Consider the following 20,083-nt stretch of genomic DNA (forward strand, 5'->3'; position numbering starts at 1 on the left):
CTTAAGGAATATAACAAAAAGAAAGACCACGCCAAGAAAGTAACGCCAAAGCCAGCTGATTCGGAGATGTGGTATTTCTTAATATTACATTGCCCTTGGAGGCCTACATGCTTTAGATCCTGTTGCTGACTCTATCGCTGAAGTCCTTCTGCAGGGCATGGAACTCTTTATTTCATTTTATACGGTGCCGATTGGTGGCAAGTCACAGCCCTGGTTTAACCGTTCTTTCAAGGCGCCCTCACGTTAACGACAATGCTTTGAATCCTTGACGGAAGCGGCGAAATCTTATAATGCGAATACTAGCGAACTTAAAAAACGTATAACTCTACCTCCACGTCTTTGAAACTGAGATGAGGATTACGTAATGTAAAGAACTGATTACTGAACAAAGTCTGAGTACATTGCTGGGATTGCTATAGGCCCGCCTCCCTTTTGGTTTTCGTCAAAGTTGTCCAAGGAAATTTATGTTTCCGTACCACCCCAACCATCGTAACGAACGTAGAACCAGCAACTGTCCTAACACGGCTCTTTGGGTACCTGTACTCGCTCGGTACTGTCCCAAAGTGCTGGAAGACCACTTCAGAACCCTAAAATAAGCGATCAGTCTAACCCTATCTATCTGTATCTAGCGCCAACAGCGGCTTAGCGATTGCCAATCATTACAGCAAGGCGAGATGGAAAATCACTCCGGGCCATCACTTGCAACTGTATATAGCCCATATTCGGTCCCCAAGAGCGGTAATGTATGCGCGGCTAGATGCCTTGGCATTACATATACTGAGATCTTGGATTACAATAGAATTCCAGCTAAGTTCCAGCTGTCTGTTTGCCAAGTCTATGGAAAGAGCGATTGTACGCTCCGTTGATTATGATTGGTCAAAATCAAGCAAAATACGCGTTGACATGCGACATACATATGTTGTCATATGCGTTTGACCAATCACAGTTGAATACAACGTTCTTTTCGCATCTCATTTTATATTCTCACCTTCGAGATATTTTTAAATTAACACTAATTAAAAGGTTAGAAATAATTAGACACATATTTTGTAACAAAATTTATTAATATAAATATTGGAAGATAAATCTTACATGACTTTTATGTACAGTTTGCAAACATTAATACAAATAAAAATAAATATACAAACTGTACAAGGAATAAATTGGTTAAAATCTTGCATTTTATTAAAATTTATTTTTATTTTTTAATGGTGAATTGGGCCGACAAAACTATTAAGCCGAAAACTGAACTATCAATAAATTATTTTTTTGTGAAAAAGTAACATTTATGAACAAATACCATTTAAATTGTGTTTATCTTAATTACTTCGGTTGAATTTTTTTACATTTACTATTAAAAGTTTTTTAGTCATACCAGTATTATATATGGATATTATATTTCATTACAAGCAATTTTAAAATTTTAAACAGCACCAATATCTAAATAAAACTTTTTTGTTCGCGTATTATAACATTATTTACATGCTTTTTGATGGATTGGGAAATACGCGTTTAAAACCGCTAAAGTTATATTTAAATGTTTTAGTACTTAGATATAATCAGCACCAATGTCTTCTTATTGGAGAACAGCCGCGTTGGCGATGATGGATGGAGAGTTAATAGTTTCGCCGAGACTTTCGAGAAGCTCCTTACGGTAGGCGTCGAAGTCACCATCCACCTTAAGAAAAAATATAATTGATATATTTTTTTTTTATTTAAGCATTCCTACAGCTAATCACCAAACAATATTCAAACATTAAACACAAAAGCCAAAACGTAATACACATTGAAACAGAAACATAAAGCACAGTTTTACAAAGCACAGTTCTAAGATGAATTGATTGATAAATTATAATATATATTTAATATAAAGGAACAAACAAAGCCATTAATAATAAATTAAAACCCAGCGACCTTTTTAACTGACTTCAAAAAAACAAGTTATCAGTTTTTCATGTGATGTTCCAATTAGATTTTACTAAGGAAGTAAGAAATCCTAAGTATTAGGCCACAAACTAAAAATCATATCTAGGTGTTCCTCCTTTATAAATATACAAGCTGACGCGGTTAAGTTCGGCCTAACAGTCTAATAATATGGTGTTAAGCTGAGTTAAATTCAATTTAGAATTTTATTGAGGTATACAGAAATGTTTTATTGCTTCCCATTGCAAAAGAAGAATGGCAGTTTTACACATTAGACCTCTTCACTCTAGCGCCAATATTGCGATAACTGCATGTTAAAGCATTTTCTGATATACATCATTTATTGATGTGGTAACACTGGTCCTTCAGGGTTTGATCTTGATGATCAGAGCCTGGTTATGCATCTCCTCATTTACTCCATCAATTCGATGTAAAATGATGTGTAGTGTGCTTTTGTAAAATTAATTAATGTATTGTTATATACGACATTTTATTACCTTTTCTGCTATTCGTAGTAGAGAAGAATCGATTAAAAGAGAGATAAGTAACATCTGTTCAGTCGATCTTGAGGTATAAGTGGTGTAGCACGACTTTGTTTTATATTAAAATTTATATTAGATTCCAATATACGGAAACATTGTAAATGAATTTTTCATACATATATCTGACCCAAACGTTTTGTACGTTAGCTATCATTAAATGCATATCTGTTTTAAAGTTTCCCTATTACATATATTTTTTTATACGACAAATACACTTTGACTCAATTCACAAGAATAGAAAATATATGTTCTATTGTTTTGTATACTAACCTCATTAATAGTCTGGTCTTCAATAACATAGAGGGCGCACTCCGTCTCACGAATAAGTCGTTCGTCGTGAGATACGATCACGACTCCGCCCTTGTATGCGTTGATGGCTTCTGCCAGCGCGTCTATACTTTCTATATCCAAGTTATTTGTAGGCTCGTCCTAAAATATTATTTAAATGTACAATAAACAACAAAAAATACTTTGCATTGTTGCTGAAGAAAACTAAGAGTACTTCTCTTTTTACCATAGCGTAGACACAATTTGAGAGAAAGAGACGTAAGAGTTAGGTTGATTTTTTATGAATTTTCTCAGCAGTGTATATGGAATCAAATTTTTCTTAAAGACAATATTATTTTTATAATTATTATATATGTTTGTAATAGGTAGGAATAAAACAAATTTCCAAGGAAATTATATGCATCAATTTCATAATAAATATTTTTTATGTATTTAAATACTGCGTCGTATATACTTCAACTATATAATTAATATTATTTTTACCAGAATAATAACATCAGGTGCCATCAATGTAAGTTCAGCCAAGGCAACCCTGGCCTTTTGCCCTCCACTGAGATCCTTCATTTTGATCGTATGCGCATGACTAGCAAGCCCAAAAGTTCCAAGAGCTTTACGAGCCTTCTCATACTGCAGCCCAAAAAGCCGCTGCAGATATTCCACTGGCGACTCTTCAGCCGTTAAATGTTCTCCACTGTGTTGGTCAAAACGACCGATTCTCTGCATAAAAAAAAACAGACACACACATGAAGATCACTTTTTAAATAATAAAGGTAATCAAAAAAAATTAAATGGACTCTGAACCTATATATGTTCATTTATCTAATGTCTTAGTCTAATGTATAATGACAGAACTCAAGCCATACACATCTTAGATGCCAAAATCAAGGACGTGTGTGTTACCAGAATAGATAATATAAAAAAGTTTATTTGATTAAAGCGCACACATATGTATAAAAAGATTTTAACACAGTAAATTTAATACAAAACGTAGCCCATTTTGTACATTTATACACCAAACAAAATTCAACAATTACAATAAAAAATTAAAATTATTTCAATCAAAAAATTGAGAAACAAATTATTATTATTTTATATCTATCTATCTATTATAATCTTTGAAGATATTGATAGACAAATTGTTTTATACGATTACTTTAAGAGTGATATATATGAAACCACATATTTTTATTGAGTTTGAATTGAAAAATTTCTATACTAACCAGTCTATGATTTCTCAGAAGCTCCCCTTGAATAGGACTCAATTCACCAACGAGGAGTTTGAGGAAGGTGGATTTACCAACTCCGTTGGGTCCTACGATCGCGATACGGGAATTCAGGTCGATACCAAAGTCGACCTCGATGAATAGAGGCTTTTGACCAGGGAAGTTGAAGTTCACATCTAAAAGAAAGAAAAATATAAACAATCTGCAACACAGAATTTTCAAAGTTCAAAGACTTTTATTCTCATCGACAAAGTCAATAATTTTTTTTAGAGAACTTAATTATTATGCCAATTGCATGTCGCCATCGGACAGCAAGTTTAATTGTAATTTCAGCATTACAAAATTTAAACTGCGGTAATTCTGGGCTTAATAAAAATTTATCTATAAAATATATCATATTAAATAAGAAATCTATTTCTAATTAATTACTAGAAATAGATGATTCATTTTTTTAATTTATTTTTTTTATAGAACAGGGGCAAACGGGCAGGAGGCTCACTAAGAAATAGATTTCTAATTTAATATTTATAATTTCTATATTTTTTTTATATACATATAAACATTGTTTTATTGTAATTTTATATTTATTTGTCATTGCCATAAATTTAATCTAAACAGTTGTTTATATTTATTTTGTAGTGTTTGTTAGTTAGAAATGTTGTTTTTTTTCATTGAGCTGCCTTATTCTTTAAACAATTTTTTTAGTTTTTATGATAAGTTTTTTAAAAATCTAATCTATCCAAAATATTTTTTAACTAATAGTTAAGAGTCTGTAGGATTTATAAATCGAAAAATAACTCTCATAATTTTCAACGTGGGCAAATCAAAGAAAATAAGACGTTTCCGTATAAATTATTTAAAAAAATGTATTTCAATTCTTAAATCAACTTACAAACCCGAAAAATTCTAAAAATAGTTTATAAATAATTTTATTTTGTTCATTAGACAATGATTGATCTCTGAACGAACGAAATACGTACTATGTAATCCAAGGATCGGAGGCTGCAATGGCGGTGGATCTGGGAAGTTAAACTTGACAATGTACTCTTTAGGTCGCTGTAAGAGAGTGACAGGAGCCGCGTTGTCTTCGTTCTCTTCCCGCTGTGATTTGCTACGGTTCTTCTCTTGTTTACGTGTAAGGGCTTCTTTTTGTTTCTTTTCCTGTCAAATTACATAAGTTTATATCTAGCTTATAAGGATCTTTAATTCAAATTTAAACATACTAGTCCGGTCAAATCAGACTAAAAAATAGTGGATGTCTAAATTGACTGGACTATATATACAGTACAAGTCAACACCTCTCGCGGAAACGTATAATTACTTTTATATATTTGTTAGGATAAAAAGGCAAATTTTACAATGCCTTAAGAATTAAAGATTAAAAAAAACAATTTTAATACTATATATAATCTCTGGATTACAAGATTTTTGCATAAATAAAAATATAAATGAACATACCGCTGCCTTCTTCGACTGTCCATGCGACTTCAAATCCTTTAACCTCTTCTCCTGTTTCTCATACTCTTTTATCATTTCTTTCCGCTTTTGGGCGTACATTTTCTTGAACATTGAGTAATTGCCCTTGTAATAGAACAACTTTTGCTGGTCTAGGTGAATGATTTCGTTACACACGTTGTCTAAGAAAGACTGGTCGTGGGATACAACTAGCAACGTCTTCTTCCATCCTTGGAGGTAACTAGAAAATAATTTATTTTAATATTTTCCAAGGATCTTCTGCTTGGAGTCTTTGTACGATAACTACCAATGGCTTGGACAAATTATTAAAATAACGTACAAAAAGTCTTCGTAAATATATGAATGAAAAATTATAGGGAAATATTTAGATAAGTAGTGATAATCTTGACAAAGCCCGATAAATTGTTGGCATACAGGAATATGGCTCTAATGTTTCATACAAACCTAGAACTATGTTATGGTGTTACCATCTAAAGATGAAAATTAGTAATTTGACACAATAGTTGCCAGAAATTAAAGAAATTAATCAATACAAGACAATCTTTATTCAGGGCTAATAAATAATATCGCATTATGGGAAGAAAAAATTCAATACTTACTTGTCTAACCAAATAACAGCATTGAGGTCTAAGTGATTCGTAGGTTCATCGAGTAGTAGTAGTGATGGTTCGATATATAAAGCTCTGGAAAAAAAATAGTTTAATGTAAAAAAACAATTTTAATGAGTTATATTATGTTTTAATTTCCACTAAATTAGTTGAACTTTTACTGTAAGGGGCCGTCCATAAATTACGTGAGGTGTTTTTTTAAATTTCTCTCTTTGCGAAGATTCTTGTCGCACTTTGCGAAGTATGAATGAAATTATTTTTTTTTTTCGAATGAATTAGTGAATGATATTAATCGTATTACGCGATTACACTCAAGATTAAATCTTAAGCATGTACAATCTGGATTAAATGAAAATGAAAACTAAAATAATATATTTTTTTTTGTTTCGATCAGAAAAAAAATTTCGTGATATTTGCCGAGACCCCCCCTCTCTCCAACGTAAGATTAGATGAGATTTGACTCGACCCCCTCCCCCCCTTAAATACCTCACGTAATTTATGGACGCCCCCTAAACGATTCGCGTGATTTTAATCTGGCAACATTTTTTGAAAGATCTTCTTTGTGTGACCGTATTAACGCGAATTAAACCGTAGCCCAGCTAGTTCTAGAACATACCTAGCCAATGAGACCCTCATGCGCCATCCTCCGGAGAAGTTCTTCGTCGCTCTGTTTTGCATCTCCTTACTGAATCCTAGACCGGCTAGAATCCTACGAGCGCGTGGTTCAGCAGAGTCAGCACCTATCGCTTTTAATTCTGCATATACCTGAAATTTATTGTGAAAATAAATTTGTTATTTATTAATGAAAAAGAAATAAACATAACAGACACGCCACAAATATCTGCCAATTAAAAATCAAAACAATTATAATTAGAGAGGTGTCCTTAAATTGCTCAACATACAATAATTTTTTTTTTCTAATTAATTTGATATATTTGTTTTAAATATTGTTTGATGATTTGCTTTTTTAAAAGAGTACCGAGAGTTTTTTACGCCGGCTTTTTCTTTCGGCCTACACCGTCTGTCTTCTTTGCCGATGAGTAGGGATGCATACAGGTTCAAATTTAATGACGTGGAATAAGTGACACCTAGATGATCTTATATTCCAAAATAAACGTATTTTATTTTATTTATTTAATTTTATAAAAATACACAAACACACACGTCAACAAACATTGTTAATGAGACACTGAAGACGTTAACAGCTATATAAAGGGAGTTCGAATTAAAAGGCCTTCAAACATTTTTATACAAGTGGGACGTCGGTGGCTTATAAACACCGTGGTGTCGGAAAAGAAATAATGCATATTACGTATGTGTATATAACAGTTGTCTACGACTCTCGACTATAAGGCATATGTTTAAATAGCGACTATGAAGCAATAGATTTGTGTGTATTTCTTTGTAAAGGTAATCATAATAATAGATGGCCTAGTGGCATTAGCGTGCGAAGAACTTTCCTTCTATCAACATAAAACATCGTGAAGAAAAGGTGGTCTTAGACCCAAAAACACGACAGCTCGTGTCAGGCACAGGAGGATGCCGTACTTGCCCAACGATCATTAAACATACAGAAAACTGGGTCTCAGACCGAAAATTGGGTTGTACAACACTGTTTATTAGGGGCCGTTCATAAAATACGTTCGCATACAAGGGGGGGGGAGGGGTCTGGCTGAGTGTGACAAGATGTGACAAGGGGGCGGGGGGGTATAGGGCAGCGTGACGTTCGCCGTTTATTATTTTTTGACATGAGCGCTAGCTCTGTGGCGCGACTCTAGCGGCGTTGCGATCCGTCACAACGGGTTTCTTTGTTTTTCCAATACTTGAGAGAGTAACGTTTAAATCCTTGGACTTCTGAATAATAGAAATATTATTTATTATTTATATGTTCGTTATGAAAGATATTTATTAATTTATTTAAATTTTATTATAATAACTAAATAAATGTTTTTAATTTTCAGAATTTGTCTACTATCATTTAGAATTTATCATACTCAGCAGGGGGGGGGGTCTTAGTTTTTGTGACGAAATATTTGTAGGGGGGGTCACAAAAAGTGTGACACAGCGTGACAATGGGGGGGGGGAGGGGGTCAAAAAAAGCTGATTTCAGTGTGACGTATTTTGTGAACGGCCCCTTATTGCGATTATTATAAAACCTACTATATTAACACTTATTTAAATTACATAATAAAACTTAATCTAATACATCATATGACACGTGACACGGGCCTCTTCCAGCTGCTTCCATTATTTTCTGGTGTTAGCTCCTCTTGTGTAGTCTCCTATTCTCTTTATATCGTCTGCCCATCTCTTGTGCTAATTATTAATATCTAGATATTATAATCAGTTTAGACCTAAACATACCTCATTTAGCTTTTCCTGTTTAGACAGATCGCCTTTTTCTATGATCGCTTCCAACTCCTTACACTCGTCCAAAAGCTCTGAAAATTGTGTACATTAATTACAAAATTGCTAAAAAATCTCGTTCTGTAATGAACTAAAGTAAGGTTTCTAGTTAGTTATCTTGACGTGTATTTTATTAATATGAACATAACTTCGTATCCATAGTAACTAACACGGTTTTAACTTTAAATCACGTTTTGTAAGTAACTGTATGCTTAAACATATTTAAGCCAGAAAGTATTAGTATTATTTAAAGCGTCATCGAACTTTTGTCGTTTTATTATGTAAATTTTTTATTAACCGAAAAATACCGTAGGTATGGTATCTATGGTAATCTAAATGTAGGTAAATATCTAATAATTTTTATGTATAATAGCAAAATACACCTTGTATTTTAAAACGCACAAATCATAAATCCTACAGCAATAAGGACGACATTACAATACAACAACCAATGAAAACAAGGAAACAAATTTCTTACCCTTTCTTTTAACATCAGATTCCAATAAAGTATCAACAGCACTCATATCACTGGCAGTTACTTCCTGTTCACATAGCAATATATCAATATGGGGCGGAAGTGGGAATGCTCGTTGGGCCAAATGTCTCAATAATGTTGTCTTCCCGTGACCATTGGGCCCAACAAGACCATATCTCCGACCGTTGGCAATCAACAAATTTGCATTCACAAATAAATCTTTTCCTTTCGCACTGATTGAGAAGTTCTCTACTTTAATGTCGACTGCGTTTTCTAATGCTGCCATTTGACCTGAAAATTGAGTTTACGAGATATAATGCTACTATTGTATAGGGCAGAAATGTGTAGATATATGTAACATAATTGTATAAAGTACATACACACACGCAATAAAATGTAATGTAATTCTTTTTTTTTTTACATTTTATAATCGTGTTAGAAATTCTAAAGTATCTTTATGTCTCCGCTTGTAAAATCTTCTCAATGTCACTCCTTTTTACTGATCAGGGAGCGGGGCCGTCAATAAAAGTCCACATTTAAACGGACCTGCATTATCATACTACGAGCGAATTAGCAGGCCGAAAAAATCATTTGAGCCCAATGTAACCAACCTTCGTATGGCAACAGATAAAATCGTGAGAATACGGGCACGACTTAATCCAAAAAAATAATAGGCAGATATCTACTAAGCTATTAAGAAAAATGAGCAAGCAACTGATACAGAAATTGGATACCAACGCCAAGCACAATCGGATTGTAAAACTTAGTAAATCTTTCAAAATATTAAAGAACCGTAAAACCATAGAACATCCATGTTTTTTGCACCATTAAAGCAACATTAAATAAATTACAGAAAACTTCATTTTTTTTAATTGTTTGAATATTAAAAAGGAACATACCAGCAGATTTTTGTGCTTGACTAACTGTGAAGTTTGCATCCAAGTCACTGTGACCCTGGCCACCCTTTTTCGTTAACATTTCCACTTGTTTCTCATACTCTTGCTGTTTCTTCAATTTCTTCTTCTCTTTATGACTCATTTTCTTCTCTTCTAGCTTTAATTTCTCTTTTGGTTTCTCTTCCTAATTATAATAAGTTATTGTTAAGTGAGCATCAAAGTTTTAACTAGGGAAGCATCCTATAACGATATATCGGCGATACTTTGGGTTTACAGATATCGGCATCGGCGATATTTTAATTTCTGATACAACTTCGATATTTTTCAAATATGGCTTTAAAAAAGTACATAATGTAAACGCGCATCTTGTTTAATCTAGTTCGTTGCAAACGAGGCGTGGCCTACCTATGTCTGGGTAATCCCCGCGTTTGGTTCAGTTTGTTGTCTTTCTCAACCGTTTGATCCCGCGTATTCCATTTCGCTAGGCTAGACGCTTTAGTTCGCTTTTAACTGCTATCGTGAGTAGTATTTTTTCGATACCAAATTAAATAAAATACAGAATTACCAAAATCTTATCAATGTTAACTTTAATTATTAACCGTTATTTATTTCAATTTAAATTAACTATTACTGTTAATTTTAATAACTAAACCGATAATTCATGTTTATATATTTAAAAAAAAATTAAAATAACGAAACTTGATATATTTTACCTTAATTAAATTTAATTCACTAAGCATTGGTATCTGTATTGCTATCCAATATTGTATTGCTAATCCAATATTTTAATGTATCAAACATTGCATTGTTTGCAAAAACAGTCAACTTGACTTTGCTTTAGATTTCATGATTTTGTATAATAGTAAAAAATTTACAGACAGACTTTAATTGCTTTTTAGTTATTACAAAGGTACAAGGTTCAATAAAATTTGTCTTACCTTTTCTTTATCATCCCCCTCCGGTTCAGGATCCTTAATTTCGAACTTTTTAAGTTCCTCTTCTAAATTATCCATATTATTTTTCTTCCTACTTTTTACTGTAAAACATAATTTCATTACTTAAACCTTCTATTATAATCAATATACACATCAAAAAGTATTATCCACTTATCGGAGAAAATTAAAAATAATAAGTTTATTTATTCACTTCTAGAGAAAAATAATTAAATCCTACACTACTTATTATGCTTGATTCTTGACACTCATATTTTGTTTCATAATATATAAGACATTGTTCAAACTAAGACAACCATGAACAGTAAATGCCTATGTTCTTAAATATGTATATATTAAAACAAATTTTCAATATATACTGTCCAGATGATTATTGTATAACTTCAATTTAGGTACTTACATTTACTTTTAACTACAGGCTTTAATTCTTCCTCATCTTCCGATTCAATTTTTAGTTCTTTATCACTTTCTTCTTCGTCTGGCCATTCCTCTTTTTTCTTACCTAATTTACAAATTGAATATATATTTAAATGGTTACTTATATAATAAATACATTGATTTAAAAGAAAAATGTTTATTTGACGTAGCATAAATGTATTGCTAAATGTACTTAATTTAATATTTATCATTACCTGGCAAGTCAAGTTACTTAGGGAAGATAAAAAGTATTAGTACACATCCAGTCATTTTATCCAACTACAGAAAAAAGAGGTTATAATATCTTGGCCCGGTTTGTATAATTGTTAGAATTGATAATTTACAAATTATGAAAATTTAGGTTTCCAAGAATGTGTGCTAAATTTAGTAAGATTGTATACAATTTCCTTGGGAACTCATACCAAGATGAGCCCTATTATATCAGGTATATATTCCCTACCTAACCTTGATCCATTAGATCAAATCTCATTAAAATCGATTGAGTAGTTTTTGAGATAGGGACATGCTCTAGAAGATGGGTACTGGAAAGTCAGTTTTAACGAATTTTTTATAGTACTTATTCATACTCTTAAGTCTTACATAAAAACTGGATGATTAGTTATAATGCAATAACTACTAACATTTTATAGAGACCCTTAAACTAACCTTTACTTTTTGATTTTGGTGGTGGTACATTATTACTGCTAACTGATTCTTCATTGTCTGATTCATCTTCGGCAGCAGTATTCTTTTTATTTTTTTCTAGAAGAATTTTATTTTATGTTCAGTCAAAAACATTAATGAATGGTAAAGCTTCTTTGTTTTAAATGAAGGTGTAAAAATTTAAAGGTTTTAGATTTGTAGTTTAAAAACTACAGTTTTAACAATAATTCAAATAAACCATAGACGATATAAAATCCTACCTAGAACATGGTTTCTATTAAAAATAATGATTAACAAACAGAGGCAGAATATATAATAGAGCAGCTATTGCAAACTAATAAAAGAAATATTTACCGTTTTTAGATTTTGATGCAGGTGCATTACTTGACACATTACTAATAACAGATTTGGTATCTTCATTGTCCGATTCATCAGATTCTGCTATTACTTTCTTTTTATTTTTTGCTAAAACAATTTTTTTTTATTGGTTTTCAAGCATTTTTTGCGGGAAAGATAAATGTCTTGCCACCTGGGCTTAGCAAACACAGAAAAAATCAAAAACAAACGCTTTTCACTTTAAAAAGATTAAAGAAATCTAAATATATCTAAATATGTTTGCTACCATTTGAAACTACAAATAAATGACAAATAATTAATATTTTCTGAACTAAGTGAACAATGTCACTACTACCTAAAATTAATATAATAGAAGTGATATTATATTATAAAATACCTTTCTTTTTCATAATGGGTTGTGCAATTTCTTCTTCCTCAGAGACTTGTTTAAGTTCTAAATCACTACCTTCATCAGACCAGTCATCTCCTTTTTTACCTTTACCTACAACAAAATGTTTTTATAAAAAGACATTTAAATACTTAATATGAAATCTATAACATCTTATATCAAAATATTTACAGATGAGGAAGATCCAGTATCGCATTATACTATATGTACACAATGTAACAGGCTTTCACAACCCTCTTACTAGATGTTACTTGATAAATAATTAAATTTCTTGCATACCTTGTGCCTGGTAACATTAATTTTTACATGAAAAGAAATACCTAATATGTATATACATTCAAAATACCTTTTTTCTTTTTAGTCTTTGCTGCAGGTTTTATAGATGTATTTGTGGTATTGCTTATAATTGATTTATCATCTTGCTCTTCATCAGATATATCAACCCCTTTCTTTTTGTTTTTACCTATTCAAGTAAGAACATTAAACACAAATAATTAATAACATCAATAAAATTTAATTAAACTGTAACCCAATTTAAACAAGAATATGATAAAATATTAAAGTGAAGTAAAGTTTAAAAAAAGATATTCAGAAATACTGAAGAGTTGGTGAGTTAAGTGAAGATCCCAATAAATTAGACCATAGCTTTAACAATTAAAAGGAAAATATCAAATTCAGATTTCAATTTTGTATTAGATTTTGCTAACCTAAGTTAGTTAATAACTATAAAATATATAATATATAACTAATGAATAATAAACAGATATCAGGGAATTCATAATCAATAAAAAATAAATTCTTAACTATTAAAAATAATACTTAATGTGTTTATAGTAATAAGGTAATGATCATCAAATCTATCAGATTCTTTACTTTTTAATCGACTATTTAGTTTAGGCAACCGTTTAGTAAAGTTTTATTTAAAATTAGAAAACTTTCTATGACCTAATCATTGTCAACTACCTTTCTTTTGAGACTTCTTTGAAGCTGGTTTAACATCCTGCTCATCGTCTGATATGTGTGCTTTGTTCACGTCTCCTTCAGCATCACTGTCCACGACATCTTTCCCTTTCTTTTTGCCCTTTCCTTTGGTCTTTGAGGTTATAGCGTCGTTGGCAACAGATTTTTTGTCCTCAAAATCTTCATCCAAGTCTAAATTCTTCTTATTACCTCTTTTTTTGGACATCGTTCTAATGCAATAAGTCTAAAATATGAAATTTAATTAAACAGAATACATTAAATAATAAAAATATCTAAGCAAAATAGTTTGCAAAAGAGATAGGATCACGATTAGATTGACATTTGACACTGATCGACAGTCGACACAGATCGAGTAGAATAGAGATTGACATTTAATTTTGAAGACTACGATTTATCTTGGTATTTGTTATGGCGCATCCAGACTCACGCCGAGAAGCCCCGAGAACACCCGAGAAGCGTGAATGTAAGTAGTATCTCGCCTTCTCGTTCTCGCGCTCGCGTGTTCTCCGTTCACTGTCGGTAAAATTGAACGAGACAAAGGGTTTCTCGGGCATGAAAAGAGAACACTACTACATGCTCGTTTTGTATTATTGCCGAATAGTAAGTTGCGGGGATAGGACGTGTCAACCAAAATGTGGAACAACGAACTGGAACTAAAATTCATTGAATATTTTCAATCCGAGCCCATTTTATGGGATGCCAAACACCGGCATTACAAGGACAAAAGTTTAAATCACGATGCGTGGATCCGACTCGCTGAGTTAATGGAAATTGAAGTGCCTGAACTGAAAAAGAAAAAAGAGTCTCTGTTTGCGAGTTACAGGAAATATAGAAAAATGGTGAATGATTCCTTCAAATCGGGTGCAGGAGAAAACGAAATATACAAACATATATGGTTTGCATATGATGCTTTAGATTCCTTTCTTAATCAAGGACTAACTCCGAAGACAACAATAAACACAACGTTGAATGTAAGTTTGATTTATTTAGTTTAAATTTAAATATCCACTATATTAACGTAGACTGAATATAAATAATTTTTGAACTCTTCTCGTACTTGTCTAGCATTAGCAGCTGATCTGCGTGCTATTTGGGGCAAGTTCTGAATAGCATTCGTGCTTGTTATTTCTGATCGCCACGAACCACGATGAATCATATTGCCATTTCTATCATAAACATCAATAGTGCCTGGTGGACAATATATCCGTGTTGATGTATTACTTTTTTTTAAATAATTATGCAGTAGTATACAAGACATTGTAACAACAGAAGCTTTTTCAGGAGACAGCTCGATTGGCGATTTGAATATTCGAAACTTTGCTGATAATATTCCAAATGTATTTTCCACAATTACACGTGCACTTGATAATTTTTTATTGAATATGCGTTCAGGGCTGTCTCCGTCATGGTTTCCAGGATAAGGTTTCATGATGTTCATACCAAGTGCAAAAGCACCATCTCCTAAAAATACGTATGGTACATCAACAATTGAATTTGGCAGTGGATGAGGTGACGGTAAATTAAGAGAGTTGTTACAAATCTTCTCCCATAGCACAGTATTTCTAAAAATTCCACCGTCACTTATCCTTGCCCTCCGATATCAGCAAAAATAAATTGATATTTACTGTTTACTAATGCCATAAGCACAATACTAAAAGTTTTTTTGTAGTTGAAGTATTCTGATCCTGAATTGGTAGGACATATCAAAACTATATGTTTTCCATCTATGGCACCAATAGCCCTTGGAAATTTGGACCTGAATCCATTTTCAATTTCCAACCACTCTTCTGCAGATGATGGCATCTAAAAAAAAGGAAATTACATATTAATATTAATGATATTTTTCAGTCAGAGGAGCCGGGCACAAGCACTGAGGAGAATAGGGAAGCCACACCAACTATAAATGAAACAAGGACACAACAGACGAGTCGTCCTCGAGTGATTCAGTCAGAGGTGAAAGAAGCCGGAAAAGTTTTAAAAGAAGCTTTAAGTACCTTTCAGGAAAACATTAAAAAACGGGATTCTCAGACCCCCCCAGATGATTGTGAAGTCTATGGAATTATGTTAGCAAAAAAATTTCGTGCATTCTCTGAGATTGAGAAATTAGAAATTATGTATGAGATAGATGGCATAATTATTAATCGCCACCGTGCAAAGCAATGACCCCAATTTTCACGCAATACTTTTACACCATCTCCTTCTACAATGGGTAGACCATCATCATCGATGTCTAGCTATTCTGAACCACTACCATATGTTTATCGGCAGAACACACGCACCATATATTCTGAACCACCCCAAATTCACATACTAGATAGACAAAATATACGCCAGGTGAATTCTGAACCACCACAAAATCATATACCAGAAGAACAAAATACAGGGCAGTTATAATATTATGAACTACCACCAATTCAAATGTCAGAAGGGCAGAATACACAAATCGGAGATGAACCAAGAGTGCGCATACTTCGAAATGAGTTGCTCTCAGATGTTATTTCTGATGCTTACAATAGTGCTTAGTTTTTTTTTGAAATTCCTTTATTATTTGAATTCCTTTATAATATTGACTTACTGAACCCTTAACCTATGTAAGAAATAAATTGTGTCTCTGGAACTTACCTTTATTTCTTCCTTCAAAACATTATTTAGGGCTGCACATACTTCAGGGACAATTGTTGAAATCAATTGAGGCGATACTTTAAATAAAAAATGAAGACTTTGGAAACTATCGCCTGTGGCCAAGTATCTCAATGTTATTGCAAAACGCGTACGAGCTAGTACTGCTTCTCGGAGCTGGGTATCTTGTTTGATAATCAGTGGTGTAATCTTGTTAAGCAAGTTTTCAAAATCAATTGTTGACATCCTGGTAAACTTTTTAAATTCTCCACTTGGTTCAGCAACTAGTTTATCCAACTGTTTTTGCAAGCTGAAACTAAAGAGTACTTAATTAGTAATGTTTATGTTGATTATTATGAACACATTAATAAAATTAAAGAAATAGGAAATTACACACCTTGTCCTGTTTCGATGCATTTGTGTTGCCCACCATCGTCTGGCCTTTCTTCTTTTCTTAATTTTACTTTTAGATAAAGCGATTACAAAGTTATTATATGCCATGGCACACAAAGTCAAACTTGCTGCAATTTCAATGTCTGTTGTAATGTCGTCCATACTGAATGGAAACGAGAACGCAAATGAGAACATCGTGGGTGTGGATACGTTGCTTGTTCTCGCGAGAAGTCTCGCCGAGACTTCTCGGCGTGAGTCTGGAGGGGCTTTTACATGGAATTTACACTATAATATTATAATATATTAAGTAGTGCTTATCGAAGCCTGCCAAGCCTTAAAAAATCTCTGGTGGAAGCTCTTATTCAATTTAAAAATGTGCTGGAATATCGAAAATAACGTCTTGCGTGCTGCAATATCATTATAAATGGCAAAGCTGCAAGCCTGTACTTTATTAACCAACCAATTATAACTTAATATACCATTTCTTTTTCCGCGTTTAGCAAAAGACACTAAAATACACTATACACGAGGTAAACCTCGACATATAGATAGTTTAGCATTATTACATTTATGATTTGTTATAAAACTTAACCCGATATTCATCATCCCATCCCACACACTATCCTCAAGTTTGGTTTAATTTCAGTGCTAGGTCAGGCTTTAAAGAGAGGAAAAGCGACAAAGGTAGTTTTTTATTCATCTGCTGTCTCCCCTTAATGACAATCAGTCGAACATCACTCACCTAAGTATCACCACATTCGAGAAATGTTAAGGTAGATCTGATGATGGAGAGGCTTTTGGAATATCACCCACGGAATATCTATCCCTAGGGGGGTTCAAGTATTACGTGAGCACTACGGCTGATCTTTGGTTTTCTTATTTCTTTGGTCTATGCTTAAAACCGAAATGATTTATCGAGGACTCCTAAAAAAAACTTAATACGTTGATGAACTATTATTATTGAATTTGCTGACAAAAGGAGGGGGGATCAATTGCACTAAATCTACTTACATAATACTTGAACGGCCCTTCGGGACCGTTTTTATTATACATATGTATAATATATATAATATAATGGTTAAATATATGTATAATATATATATAATGAATAGCTTAAGCTTCATCTTCCCAACAATTGCACACCACTCTAAATATCAAAAATCCACCCATACAACGGTATTCGATATTTTCATATTTTTTCCGCCACGATACACAAGTCTAACTGACTCAATTATCTCCCATCATATTTAAGATTTTACAAATGTCTTTTAATTAGATGTGGTGTGTATCTTTCTAATTCTGTGCAAGTTCATTTTTGTAGGTAGTACTTAATTGCGATTTTCTAAATAAAATTTTAATAAATTATCTTAGAAATGTAAATTTTAAAGAGCCAGGTTAAAAATCACAAATATAACTAGAAAAAAAGACAATACGTATGTGATTATTATTACTGTATGCAAAAAATAAATAATTTTACAAAATTTCAGCTATTCTACATAGGTATCAATAATGATTTCCAAGTACGCACTGTATATACATATGTAACTATCGAATGATTTACATACAGAAAATTAATGGACAGAAGAAATTAAATATTTTAACTTCGCCTTTATGTATAGGTGATCGACTTCTAAACTTCGTGGTAAAAATCGGTGCTAACTTATTTTTATCTTATATATCATCTTCAAGTGTGAAAATTTTATATTAATTGTAGTTTAAATGGGAAATTTAGTTAAATATTCCTTTTATCGTTCAAGAAGGTTCCCATAGCTTTATTAACTAAGCAGAATGTATCTAATTACTGGCTGAAAATTTTCTATCAAGACTTGTCATGAAAAATTCTATTAATGAAAATAGAACATAAAATTCTTGCAGTAAAATAATATTCACCATGGGTAAGAATATTTTCATGGATTTTTTAATTTGTGTTCTTTTGTTGTTTAATATTTTACAAATTTGCGCAAGCGAACTGGATAAAAAAAGCGCCGATTACAATGAGCCTATGGAAGATTCTGCAATGAATGGAATGGATATCGTAGAACAGGATTTGAGTTCCAGTAATAACGTTTCAATGTGTGCGAGAAGACAGAATTCTCTGGTGCATGAAATCCAGACGGCTAGCCCGAAACAATTCCCATTTGTCGTAGCACTTATGTCTCAAATGAATGAATATGTTTGTGCAGGATCCATTGTTGCAAATGGCATAATTCTCACATCCGGTGACTGCACTCGATTGGCGAGCTATGCTCTAGTAAATACAACTTCTGACAAAAAAGACGAAGCGTCTGTACAGTTACACGTGATAAAAACTGAAAGTTTCCCAACATATAAAGGGCCAGATGCTGCTAAAAATGTTGGTATCTTATTTACCGAAAAACACAATAACACTATAGCTTCAAAAATTCGGCTGAGCAATGTGACAGATGGAAAAAGCTTAAATGAAATGGAAGCTATAGGATTTGGGTTAAACTCTGAGGTTGGGCAGCCAAAAACCTTACAGGTTATAGGAGTAGAACAAAGGTCAACTAGTGGTGAGGTATTAATGGGCTTCCTTGATTGCATTGATACTAAAGTACCAACATGTTTTAAAGATTTAGGCGGGCCTGTAATTTTTGATAGTGAACTTATTGGAGTTGTAACGAAAGGGCAAAATGAATGCACTAAAGAAATTACTACATCGTATGCAATAAACAAGCACATAGTTGACGTTCTACCAATCTATACTTTCAAAGCGTGGCTTGACGATCAAATTCTTAAAAACCAAGAACAGGTTAAAGAACCTCTGGAAATATATCCCTCGAAGCCGATATTCCGTGAAGCAGTACACGTGATGACAAGTTCTGGAAATGGATTTAAAATTAGCTTGTCTTTATTTATTTTTCAAATTTTTTACAAAATACTGTTGATTTATTAGTTACGATAATGGAATTTTATTTAAATTTTGAGTAAAAGGATGTCAAATTTAATTATGCAAATAAAGCTAAATGAAAATTACTACTGAAATTGTGATTGGTCGTTAACGTAATAACTTGGCGTTTAGCCATAAATTATGATCACAGGACTTTGTATTTTACATCAAAATACAAAATCCTATGATATTAGAAAGGTCTGAAATATTGTATTTCATCTTTCAAATTCTACAATACAGAACTGCTGCTTAAATTTTTCGAAAACTTTTGAAATTGATGACAAAACAATATTTGCCTATTTCTATATTATATACTACAATACTATAAAATACAATTTTGGCATAGATATATAACATGGGGGGGGGGGGGGGGCTATAGTTTTAACCCCAACCAATTTTACGTACCAGAAACAGATATTGCTATATTATTCAATATCTTATGATCGTGAGAAATCAGTGTCTAGTATGTGTACAAAAGTCTTACCGAAAGCAATGCTATCAAAGTCCAAAATAAAGCCAAGTAATAATGCAAATAAAGTAACCCACATTCACGTAAAAATAAAAAAA

The 20,083-nt window shown here is 32.5% G+C and overlaps 2 protein-coding genes and 1 pseudogene across 2 annotated transcripts; 1 reads left to right on the forward strand and 2 right to left on the reverse strand.

Annotated features, from left to right (window-relative positions):
- Positions 1–1,066: 1,066 nt before the first annotated feature.
- Positions 1,067–13,923, reverse strand: LOC111001525 (ATP-binding cassette sub-family F member 1). Its single transcript, XM_045630366.1, has 18 exons — positions 13,579–13,923; positions 12,962–13,078; positions 12,604–12,708; positions 12,225–12,335; positions 11,874–11,969; positions 11,191–11,292; positions 10,776–10,873; positions 9,841–10,021; positions 8,945–9,232; positions 8,425–8,501; positions 6,677–6,825; positions 6,052–6,135; positions 5,435–5,672; positions 4,957–5,137; positions 3,974–4,152; positions 3,237–3,470; positions 2,736–2,894; positions 1,067–1,678 (listed from the first exon to the last, which is right to left on the reverse strand). Exons 1-18 carry the CDS (start codon positions 13,799–13,801, stop codon positions 1,577–1,579), a joined length of 2,724 nt encoding a protein of 907 aa, XP_045486322.1. The 5' UTR covers positions 13,802–13,923; the 3' UTR covers positions 1,067–1,576.
- Positions 13,924–14,561: 638 nt separating this feature from the next.
- Positions 14,562–16,874, reverse strand: LOC123689604 (annotated as a pseudogene).
- Positions 16,875–18,463: 1,589 nt separating this feature from the next.
- Positions 18,464–19,615, forward strand: LOC111002359 (lectizyme-like). Its single transcript, XM_022272511.2, has one exon. It carries the CDS (start codon positions 18,500–18,502, stop codon positions 19,520–19,522), a length of 1,023 nt encoding a protein of 340 aa, XP_022128203.2. The 5' UTR covers positions 18,464–18,499; the 3' UTR covers positions 19,523–19,615.
- Positions 19,616–20,083: the final 468 nt, after the last annotated feature.

This window comes from Pieris rapae, chromosome 12 (assembly GCF_905147795.1).
Source record: "Pieris rapae chromosome 12, ilPieRapa1.1, whole genome shotgun sequence".
In the NCBI taxonomy this organism is placed as follows: domain Eukaryota; kingdom Metazoa; phylum Arthropoda; class Insecta; order Lepidoptera; family Pieridae; genus Pieris; species Pieris rapae.

Coding starts and splice junctions, on each gene's coding strand:
- LOC111001525 (XM_045630366.1), bottom strand. CDS start 13,801: ATGTCCAAAAAAAGAGGTAATAAGAAGAATTTAGACTTGGATGAAGAT. Junction 11,970..12,224: donor TGCATCAAAATCTAAAAACG/GTAAATATTTCT, acceptor AAATTCTTCTAG/AAAAAAATAAAAAGAATACT. Junction 4,153..4,956: donor TCCGATCCTTGGATTACATA/GTACGTATTTCG, acceptor TCTTTCTTTTAG/ATGTGAACTTCAACTTCCCT.
- LOC111002359 (XM_022272511.2), top strand. CDS start 18,500: ATGGGTAAGAATATTTTCATGGATTTTTTAATTTGTGTTCTTTTGTTG.